This window comes from Haliotis asinina, chromosome 3, assembly GCF_037392515.1.
Source record: "Haliotis asinina isolate JCU_RB_2024 chromosome 3, JCU_Hal_asi_v2, whole genome shotgun sequence".
NCBI classification, from domain to species: domain Eukaryota; kingdom Metazoa; phylum Mollusca; class Gastropoda; order Lepetellida; family Haliotidae; genus Haliotis; species Haliotis asinina.
In genome coordinates, this window is record NC_090282.1 from 38291430 (window position 1) to 38303693 (window position 12264).

General features: G+C 39.4%; 1 protein-coding gene across 1 annotated transcript; it reads right to left on the reverse strand.

Moving 5' to 3' along the window:
• Positions 1-902: 902 nt before the first annotated feature.
• On the reverse strand, positions 903-10322 carry LOC137277944 (glutathione peroxidase-like). The gene is made up of 4 exons (XM_067809955.1): positions 9848-10322; positions 4471-4603; positions 3911-4054; positions 903-2421 (listed from the first exon to the last, which is right to left on the reverse strand). The coding sequence occupies exons 1-4, from the start codon at positions 10177-10179 to the stop codon at positions 2206-2208; spliced, it is 825 nt and encodes a 274-aa protein (XP_067666056.1). The 5' UTR covers positions 10180-10322; the 3' UTR covers positions 903-2205.
• Between the last annotated feature and the right edge of the window lie 1942 nt (positions 10323-12264).

Consider the following 12264-nt stretch of genomic DNA (forward strand, 5'->3'; position numbering starts at 1 on the left):
TGACGTGTCATTGATCCTGACCACCTGATACCGTTAGTCTTCGTCACAAGCATGGGTTGTTGAAGACCAGTTCTAACCCGATCATCATAGTTTAAATGGAGAAGGGCGTGCACACATTACTAACATCTAAAAAGAGGGGACTTGCGAGAGTTGAGTGAGCTTCAATTTGTCGTGATTGCCATCTGGTTGGATTGCACCAGATTAATCAAGGGAAAACGGAAACTAAACACTCAGAAATTAATTCACTTCACACACGACAAAGAAAGTGGAATTCTGATTGTGATAAAGGCTATCGATTTCCCCCATTGATGGCATTGCTCGCCAGTAACTGTTTCCGATCCTCCATTCCCGTGGTGAATATTATTCCCTCACACAGTGACTGCCGTAGCTATTTCACAGAACTACATCCATGAGGACGTTGTGGATGCTTTCATTGACCCAACAGGTTTATGTCCGTTTGTGGGGTTATTTTTAAGCAGCTTTGGCAATGCTAGTACTTTAGCAGTATCACGGCGGCAGACCAGTGATCCGGTTCATACGTTGTACCCATGTGGAGAATCGAACTACGGTCTTCCAAGAGGCCGAAAAAAAGTCAAAAGGGCCGAGGCCAAAAGCCAAATAGGCCGAAATGAAAAGTAAAGAAGGCCGAAAAAAATTAATAAATTACACAGTAAAATACTGTAAATAGTGTTTGGTTTGATGTGATTTTAATTGACATTTGAACATGAATCTTCTTGACTTTTCTCTTCGTCCCAAATAACTAGGAATAAGGCCCTTGTGACTTCTTGTCACGGCCCATACTGTGTTCTCTGAGCCATCTGTAACTTTAACAAAGAACTTTTGAGCAAGAACCAGGATATGTCACGAAATATACCAAATATAAAAATGAATAAAACTGGCCATTTCAAATGATCATTTATTTAAAAAAAACGTGTATATTCCCACAACAGTTCCCACACTGAAAGACTCCATTGCTCAAGAACGCTCGAATGCAGAAAAGCGCCCATGCTCAAAGGAGGTCAGGGGAGATTATCCATTTCCGGTTGCTAATCTTCCCGTCATCAGGCCTTTCATTATACGATGATTATTGCTGGAATATACACGCTTTAAACTTATACAAGGTGCTTATACTTTCAACGATTGTACAGGAGGCTAATATCGACATTGCTATCTTTGAAATACGTTTTATCAGTAATGGCAGGATGGCACGAAATAAATGGGCGTTTAACGCCAGGGCTGTTGATGTTCAAGGTGAAAGCCATGCAGTATTGAAAGCACAGCTCAATTTTAGTCTTTGAGGAAAGCTGTCCTGGTCATAGGAGCGAGCGAGGGAGCTTAGTTTTACACCGCTCTCAGCAATATTTCAAACATCACACACTGTACCCATGTGAGAAATCAAACCGGGTCTTTGGCGTGACGAGCGGACGCTTCTTCCTCTTCTACCTCACCACCTCTTTTTAAGCAAGGATGCTAAAGCCAAAGTAAGCACGCATGCAGAGTGGATAGTATGTACAATAATGGTTCTTGTGGTTCTCAGTTGTCATTTGTATACACTAAACAAATGTAGGGGTACGACATTTTTAATTAACGATTGAAAAACTTGGGCGATATTAATTTTGAGAGTGCATGGCACTTGTACCTTGTAATGACTATGATTTTTTGTACAGTAATCGCCGTTGAAAGATGATGGATGTATGTGAAATTTGCATGTGCACGATTTTCTTTTTCAACCAGAAAAAAACGTCTACAAACGGACACTAACAACTGCGTGATGCAACATTAATGGTCTACATTGATTTATCAACCTTCTTAAAACCGTTGAAATACAAAATGACACGCAACGCACGTGGATGAGGTTACTGTACTGTGCACTTGCATTCCATGTGTTGTGTTTTAGGGTGGCAATAAAGACAAATGGTGGAGCATTCATAAGATGTGTGTGTTTGAAAGTTTGATATTTCCTATCCAAATTGAATGTTCGGGTTTCCCAACTTTTTCAGGAGCATATGTAAGTCTGAACATGGTATTGTAGGTTCCAGAGCTAGAATTATGAAGTAAAAAAAAAAACTATGAAAGGTGCGGATGTTTGGCGAGAGGCGTGAATCCACAGCACGATTGTCAGGAGAAAATGAAAGGAAATGGGTTCATATGACAAATGGGAGAATTGCCTAATTTCACTGGGTACGCCCTTTCACTTTTGTGTATCTACTGGTCACTGTCCACGCTCTCCTCCAGCAGCGTTTTGATGTCGTTTGTCAGATCTCCCGGCAACGTCTTGTAATGATGTCTAGATACCGGCCTTCCTTTCTTGTTGATGAGAAACTTCTCAAAATTCCAGCGGACGTCCCCGTTTCGGTAGGGCAGGTAGTAGATGCCAGGACCGTCTGTGTAGAAGATGTCGGTTGTGGCAGCGCAGAACGACTGCAGGAGAAACAGGGTGTAGTACTGACAAACATTAACCTAATTATTGCTTGCATTCTATTTGATAACTCGTAAAAAAAGTCTTTTGTCGGATACTCTCCGAAAGGCATATTTTAATTGGGAAAATAGACTTTATGAGTCCAACACCACTGTATCGAAGTTGAAGGGACCTTCGTAAACGCATCTATACTGGACAAACTAAGTTAGGGATATTGGTATTTTTATGATTGATATGTTATCAGTGTCAGTGAATAAATGCATCATTATTCAAAATTTCAAACAGTGCAAATATCCGTAACTATTTTTGTCCAGTGTAGTTTGATGGGGCTCGAGAAACACATTAAGTTGAAAAAGGAATACACAGGGACCCGAGTTAACTGACGTTTCCGTATAGAACGTTTGAAGCGGTTGTAAAATCGTATGACCCACTCCCGATAAATCCGGTTACTACTAAGATGGGCTGACTCTCAACACACAACCACCTGTGGATTGTGAGAGACTAAAAGTAAGCTTTTCAAACCTCTCTAAAAGGACTAAACTAAAGCTAAAGTGCCTCATCTCAACTGACGTTAATACGCATCGTAAACGTTAAAGATAAGATTACCTTGAAATAAATATATGACGAGAGTGAAAGATCGAGACTACCTTGGTATATGTATATGACGAGAATCAGAGACCCAGCTTACCATGAGGTATGTATACAACGAGAGTCTAAACTCAGATCTTCCTTGATATATGAATACAGCGAGAATCAAAGCGGCATTTTATACTTCATTTCAAAGTTTTAGACTCACTAGAGTAAATATACCCACTTACTTCAGGCAACCAATCAAAATTAAATTTTGCAAAATATTTCATACTGTTTAAAGGTACTGTTTACAAATGAACTGATGTATTGTAGAACAAATTTGCAACGTTAAAGAGATTATTGTCATGAGTTCAATAAATGATGCCTATGAAAATTGGTAAATTCTTAACAAAGCTTTACACCAAAACATAGGTGTTCACATGTACGGTATGAGCACATGTATTACAGCAATTTGATGCATGATTCTCTGGCAGTTCATCTGTATACGGTTTGCACATGGTTCCCAGAAGTTAATGGTAAAATCTGTCTTCGATGTAACCATGTTTATAGATATAACATACAGTGAGAGTTTTAAATCTTTGAAGGGAAGTAGTCAATGCTTGGGTCTACCATGAGATATGTATACAACGAGAGCCAATGATCAAGAATACATTGAGATATGTATACAGCGTGATTCAATAATCAGGACTATTTTACATGAAATAAGTACAGAACGAGAGTCAATGATAGAGGATACCTTGAAATAAGTGCATAACGAGCGTCAGTGACCGAGAGTACATTGAGATATGTATACAACGAGTGTCAGTGATCGAGAGTACATTGAGATATGTATACAACGAGTGTCAGTGATCGAGAGTACATTGAGACATGTATACAGCGAGCGTAAGAGATCGAGTCTACCTTGAGATATGTATACAGCGGGTGCTCATTTTCTCCGTTTACTTCGATTTTCTCAAACATGTTGAAGTTTGGCTCAAATCCATCACCAGGACGAACATACTTCAGCGTGTTGAGAATCTCGGAGGCGTTAGCTCCGGGCTCTTGCTGAAAAAAAACCCAGATGAGCCACAATTTAAACCTTTCCGTGCAATGAATTCATAGTTTTGGTATTGAAAACATTTAAATCACATGTAGAAAACACCTGCTCATAATTCATATACACGTTATTAATCTGTGACAATTGGGCCCGTGATGAATCATAAATCAGTTCGTTATGCACAGAAGTCATCACATACGTGATAATTAGATGATAGTGGTGTATTGAGCTGCATTACGGACCCTTTCAATAGCTTGTTATATTCGTTTGTTCTCCACATCGGTATATATTATGTGGTCCACAATATTTAAGGAAAAATTTCGACTGTTGCAGTTGGTCAAGTTTACGTCGATGATCCAGAAAGAAAGCCTTGTAGTAACCCTATCATGGTTCTGCAATTTCGTTATCTGTAAAGGTCAGCTACCTTCCCAAATTGATTACAAGGGAAACCAAGAATCCTGAATCCCTTGAACTCCTTCTGTAATGCATTCAGTCCCAAATATTGGGGTGTTGACCCTCAGAATCCCGCCACATTGACGATCAGCAGCACCTGACCCCTGACACAAAAGAAAAATACTGATGAACGTATATACAAGGAGAAGTTTCATGAGCAAATTCTGTTGGATGTGTCTACCATTTAATTTTCTTGTACCGTAGATCCACTGGTATAGGTGGTCCATAAGTCTTGGAAGCTCAAAACTGTTTCGTTCCATGTGCTACAGACACCTATGGGTATAAATCCCACTTCCAAACCCGGTGTCCGCAGCATGGGAATAACAGAACTAGATCGTTTAGTTCCCTTACAGCACATCTTACCTTGTGAACAACAAATCCCCTACATGACGTTATGTTCACCCAATCCCAGTTGTACCATTGTGAATACCCACATCCATTATAACACTGTGAATACCCACATCCAGTTATAACATTGTGAATACCCACATCCAGTTATAACATTGTGAATACCCATTTGAAAGCATAGCATTGCGAATACCCAATATAAATCATAGCGCTGCGAATAGCAATTGTGAATACTTCAGTTATAACATTGTGGATACCCACATCCAGCTATAAAATTGTGAAAACCCACAACCAATTATAACATTGTGAATACCCTGATCCCGTCATAACATTGTCAATGCTCAGTTCCAATCAAAATACTTTGAATACAATCAGAACATAGTGACACACCAATCCAAATACTACTACTGTCACTACCCAATCCACAGCATAACAATCCGTGAAGATTGATCTTCAGCAATCCATGCTTGAGGGGACTGACGGAATTTGGTGGTCATTGTCGTTTACGTGGTTGACATATGCCATCATGTTCCACATGCGTAGATTGATGGTCATGCTGTTGATCACTGATCCAGATTCCAATATATCTGGGATAATGCTGAACGCGGTGTAAATATAAACTCACTCACTCACTCACTCACTCACTCACTCACTCACTCACTCACTCACTCACTCACTCACTCACTCACTCACTCACTCACTCACTCACTCACTCACTCACTCACTCACTCACTCACTCACTTCGTGGCTAACCAGTTCCAATCATACCACCGTTCCTTTCCAAGTCCAGTCATCACATTGTTGCTGCTAGAGTGTTTGGCGTACTTAGTTAGAGATCCTGGTGACCTATCATGCTGCCCTAGAACCCGAGGTCGGTAATAACATTCATTGTACGTCCGGTCCCCAAGGTCTATTCAATAACCAGTGGTCCGGCAGTCAGTTAATCTGGACAATTCGATTCGTCCGAACTGTAATAAACTATTACCCGGCATAAATGACTTTACTTGTGCGTGACATGGTAGACATACTCCAGGAATATCGGTATCGGAACGTAGACGGAACGAACATTATCAGGTCCCACAGAAACTTAGCCTTGCTCCGAGACAGTCCTGAATAATTATTATACATTTGTGCAAGTGTGCAGTAATTCTATTCCTGTAATAGCCAAGTCTATGGAAAACAAGGTCTATGAACGCCAGTGCTTAATGAATTCAACGTGTTCTTATTATTTGTAAAATGTAACAACATATTTCCTTTCAGAGTATAGACGAACGTCCCTGAATATACACGACCTTGGTTCTAGGAGCCCCAGTAACTGAGTGAGATGGGAGATTCAGACCCTGAACCTGGGGAAACCTGGACTCGTCCGGTCAGACTTAATGGGGAGGGGTGTGTGGGGTGGAGTTGTTGTTGGTGGTGTGTGTGCGTGTGAGAGCGTGCGTGTGTGTGTGAGCCATTGGGGGGGAAATGTGGTTCACGGGTTGTATGAGACAATCCAGAGTTGTACTATCCTTGTAATAAATAACCATGTTTAGATAAGCAGACATAGCTCTAGTCTTCTAGGGGCAATGTGTTCTTTTATCATTCATATATTCCAGAAATTAAGACTGGGATGAATAACTATGGAGACCAGTGCAAGTTTTCACTATACCGTGAACTGGTGTTCGTCTTTAGTATTTCAGATATGGCCAAACAACGAAGTAAGGTGAAAATGTTTTCGTTTTGAAACTGATGTTCTGCATTAGTTCTGACATTGCGTCGACGTTACTGTTAGTATTATTCATGGGTTAATGGAAAATGAGAGAAAAGCCCATTTGCATATATACTGGACAAAATAGTTAGGGACATATGTAAATTTTAATAATATGAATAATGATGCATTTATTCTTCGACAAAACAATTATTACAAAATCGCCAATATCCCTCACTTGTTTTGTCCAGTATATGTCATTTGTCTTTTTGTTAGTATTTGTTTTGATGTGGTATGTCAAAAGACCAGTGAATACACAGGGTTAAAATAGAGAATCCTGTCAACTGTATTTCTAGTATTACTAGTCCAGCTTGTTAGGCTGGTTGACTTTGATGACAGCGCGTCGTCGTGTCCCAGTATAGCCAGTTTAACAGTGACTGGGTTACATTACATTGTCACATCGGAAAACATTAAGCAGTAGCATCAGTTTTCCCTTTTTCGTAATACACATGTAGAATACATTAAGTACAATACATTATGTACAGTAGTCTGCACTAACCGTCACACCATTACCCCCAAAATGATGATCGTGGTAGTAGGAAGATTTAGGAGATACATGGTGCGTTTGAAAATCAGAGACATGTTGTACTGAATTGATGGCGACTAAATTTCAACTGGAACTGAAAGCGCCACGTTAATGCGCGGCGAAACGTTCCAAAAACAGATGATCTTCGATCCAGAATTGATGCCGTCTGATTTTTCTGAACAACTAATCAGAATCCCGTAATTTCTTGAGTCGTGTTAGAAATTGATTTTATTAATCGTTAAAATTGTGTTACTTGCATGTCCATAAGGACCAGTTTTCCCACTGTAGTTCATATTAACTGGGCGTTTGATCTAACAGCTCTGCCATCTCATCAAAAGATTTTACCTATGACATCTACGGGAAGACCCCTATCATATAACGTCCAGCCACGAAACTGAAATATTGCTGAGTGCCGCTTTGAACGTCACATATGAGTATCTCACTTTTATTGGACATGCAGCTAAGCAGATATTATGGCAACAATATTCTAATGATATGCCTCTGTTGGACCTTTTCAGTTACGATTCCTAGTTTCATGAATATCACGACTGTTGATGCATGTGCACATTGGGGTAATGGTAAACACAACACGCTGGAAACAGTTATCCAGTGAAAATCTGGGTCAGAATATTGACCTTCAGTATCCCATGCCTGTCGTAAGAGGTGACTAACGGGATCGGGTGGTCAGACTCGCTGACTTGCTTGACACAAGTCATCGGTACCCTATTGCGCAGATCGATGCTCATGTTGTTGATCACTGGATTGGCTGGTGCAGACTCGATTATTTACAGACCACCGCCATATAGCTGGAATATTGCTGATTACGGCGCAAAACTAAACTCACTCACTGAAGCTCCAATGGAAGCAAGTCTTGATTTGCCCAAGTTCTGAATCTCTGATCAATCTCCTTTTCAATTTTATATTGCTTTAATTGTTACAGTCAAAATTATATATATTCACAGACTAAGCGTTTGTCAGAGGCAATTGTCCGGGCATGTCAAGAAAAGAGTGAATGAAACCGTTCATTACAAAACGTATATTCAAACAAACAATTGTCAAACGTGTCAATGTAACCTTCCTTCACATGTCTTCACGAACTGTTGTATCTAATATACATTCATAGATGTAATTCTGCTGTCGATTTCCATATCAAACGTACATTCAGTCTGATCTATATCTATAAAATATTTTATTACAGCAGCAATAGATTTCTCCCTATCCATATTTTCATGTGCTGCCGTTGCTGGATTTGGTATTTTTCACCAGTGACATATCGGTCGGTTTCTATTACATAGATAGTCATCAGTCAAGGAACATGCCTAGGACTGTTGCCATAGAGATCAGATTTAAGGCAGGACAACCTTGATGCTCCTCACCTCCAACAATGTACATTTAACCATTTCCAGACTTTCAACATTCTCATTTTAGGTGGGTAAAATTAGATTTAACCTCGCGTTTGAGATTATTGCACAGATCGTGCAATGCAAAAGGAAGAACAGACTCTGAACGCCAGAAGAACGCTTAGTCTCTAAATATATTATTATATAATTTTGATTGTAACCAGTTAAACCCATTCAAAATGAAATGAACCCCAATGAGATGCGAAACCTGCGGAAATCTAGACTTGCTCATTTTGGATTTTTCATTGACTCTGAGACAAGCTTTGTTAATTGTGTAAATTTCCTAGGATCAGATAATACGCTGGATAACACGTGACACAATCCAACGTCCTCTGGTACGACTTGACGAGAGATCGAACCACCAGCCTTACGCTTTCGGGGCAGTCGCTCTATCCATGGGGCCAGTGTTTCTTGCTATGATGGCATTTGAAAGGAAGCTGTTTAAGCTTGATGTCCATTCATTGTCATAACTCGGTGAAAGGACATCTCAGTTTGCCCATACAACATGCACCTCAGCAACTCAAGTCTTGCAGAAACCCGTTGGACGTCTAAATCAGGTTCACAAGGTGGGAGTCGTGAAAAAGTCAAGGAACCCGGAGTCGTTCAGTGTCCACGTAAAACTAACTCACGAGAGAATGGGATTTTCACACGGAGAGCCTGGTTTTTCGCACTGGCTAGGTTAGAGCTAAACATTTTAATGCTATTCACGGTTTGTATGAGTTAAAAAAAGATCATGACATCCAACGTATAGAATTACATGTGCTGCATGCCAGCTTAAAATATATATTATGAATACAGATATGATATCCAACGTATAGAGTTACATTTGTTTTATGTCAGCTGAAATAAATCCCTCGGCTTTTGACGCACCAAACTAGACTATATCCCTCTATATACATTATCGTTGTATGATTATAACTAGACTACCGTTTAGTCCCTGAATATATATTATTTTGTTAGTAACAAATAAACCCATTTCAACTGAAGAGGACCCCAGTGTTGTGGAAGATTCAGAACCTGGGGATATATAGACTTGCGTCACTTAGTGCTGGCTCTGCAGAGAAAAGTTCCATTTCTGGTGTCCCTAATCGTGTCATTTGCTGGAGTATTGCTAAAAGCGGCGTAAAACCACATTCAGTCACTGTTTGGATGTACTGTTTTCCATAACACCGTGAGCATGTTGGGAGAAGTGTGCATTGAATGTCCATGAATGTCCAAAATTTACGAAAATAGCTCCGTTTTCGTTTTCAATTTACAGTACATACTGAAAAGTAGATTTCGAAAATAGTTCGTTCGGAATTTTTGAAATCATAAGGCAACTTACCGGAACTGTGACAGGCTCGTTGGCGTGCCCGTTTGAAGGTCATTTAGTGTAAAATTGTACACAGAATGGGATGAGTCGTCTGACTGATAGCAGGACACCTTCCTCTCACCAGGTGGCGGAATGGAACGCGCAGTCGCGCCGCCGCAGCAGACGACAACGGCAGCGCAAAACACATGCAGCAACATCGCACTCGCGACCGCTTGGCGCAATGACCAACTGTGACTACAGTAGGTTTCTCTTAAACTTCTGAATTGCACGTTTCTGGGATCCGACTTGTCGAGGCTGATAAAGCTAATGTGATCCACATGTTGGGTATAAATTGGTTCTTTCATTCCAGAAGTCACGATCTACAGCCATTGTGATCCCTATCAACGTAAACTGTTCACAAGGTCAAAATTGTTTACGAAAACCACTACTTGAATATCTCAGCATGCCAGTAAGGCCATGGGAACACGTTATGAGGCTAACTGGATTTCGGGAAGGTCGAAAAGATAAGTGAAGATAAAAACAGATATTATTTATCTAAACGTTACATTGTGATGAGTAAGTGTCCGATATGAAAGAGGATGAAATAAATCCTGGGCTGTATAAAGAGATTAAATACTTCATGATTGCCAAATGCCTGCGTTTATATGGTGTTTGGCAGAGGTCATCACTATATGGAATTAGCCAGTAGGGAATTTTTAAATGATCCTACAAAAACATCAATTACCATGATTTGAACAGTCCTCAAGGGCAGATGGTTTGAATTGGGACAACCTGGTGCAAACGTATCAGGCATGTTTTTTCATATTTTATTTAAAGGGTTACCACTGAAATATTGGTGCATATAAGAACCAAGAACAATAAAAACATACCCTAGAACAGCTGTCTTATACATTATAGTTTGACGGGCTTGCTGTCTGCCTTACTTGGTCTGACACTTTCATCAAGTGTTGCTGGCAATGGAGAGCTAGTTTGTTTCACAGACCACTGAGAGTAAAATAGGAAAGGTCTAGAATGAGACATGTTTCATAGATTGTAGATAACACACACACACACACACAGATATATATATATATATATATATATATATATATATATATATATATATATATATATATATATATATATATATATATATATATATATATATATATATATATATATATATTGTTATATATATATATATTGTTATATATATTGTTTGTTGTAACCTTTTATATATACATGCATTTATAACATTGACTAAATATAGATACATCCGTGAGCTGAGTCTATCATTTCAAGTCAAGTTCCAAGATATATAATCCGGGACTACGTGACATCCAAGCGAGGACTTGAAATGATAACCTCAGCTCACGGATGTACATGTATCTATATTTAGTCAATGTTTCCTATACAGAGGCAAGTCTAGATAACACAGCTCTCTACAGAGCAAGAGCTTATTAGAGAATACTGATACAATGTACTGATCATACTTTTGTAATAGTATTATCTTTTTAATTATCATTCAAACTATAATTATTACCTTAAAGACTTGCGCAAGTCTACATAAACAGGTTCCATAAATTCTGTGTGGCACGTTCCTGTGTACCCCGTTCCACATTTATCAGCGTCAAGGAACAGGTGGTTCTCCTATACCATTTCCAAACAGTGTCCCTTGCTGACAGGCTAATAGATAAACACGTAGAAAATCTAGACTTGCCTCATTTGGGTTCTATTGAATAACACGTTCGGCTTGAGTGAAGAGGCTATATACTGACAGAAATCCTTATCCATGATAATGAAAACTGAAAGTTGTGACCAAGAGATTCTGAAAGATACCAACACTATGACTATACATGCTACAAACAAAACGTAGTTACACGTACGTTTTGTTCTAAATATTTATCAATAATTGCTAGTGAGTAGTGTTTGTGTCCTACACGCTTCAGTAAAAATAAAGATGTTATTCAAATTATGATCGATTAACCATGATGCCCGTTGAAAAGACTGGACAGTGCAGTTTATTTTTCCCCGTACTAGTAAAGCAGATGAAATTAATAAACTGAATATATGGGCCGGGCAGAGGTTGGAGGGAGGGTTGTGGTATTGGGTTGGAGAATGTGTAGGAGTATTGGGTTGGAGAATGTGTAGGTATTATGCATAAGTGAGGCATACATGGAAGGAAAGCAGCACACGGCACTTGTATGGCAGAAGAATGGGGCCTTATAAAGGCGTCACTATTTGTATATATTTTTACATTCCGACAAATACCAAAGTTTCTGTCCTAACAATCTTTATAAATGGAATTAATGCGATGTAACACTTGCGGTGTATGATCGTACCATGACAATGTTTGTCAGTGCACATCTGACATCTAGTCTGTCCCACAGTTCTAGACTAACGGCTAGTCTCTTCAATGGACATATTTTACAGAAAATAAAGGTTTTGAA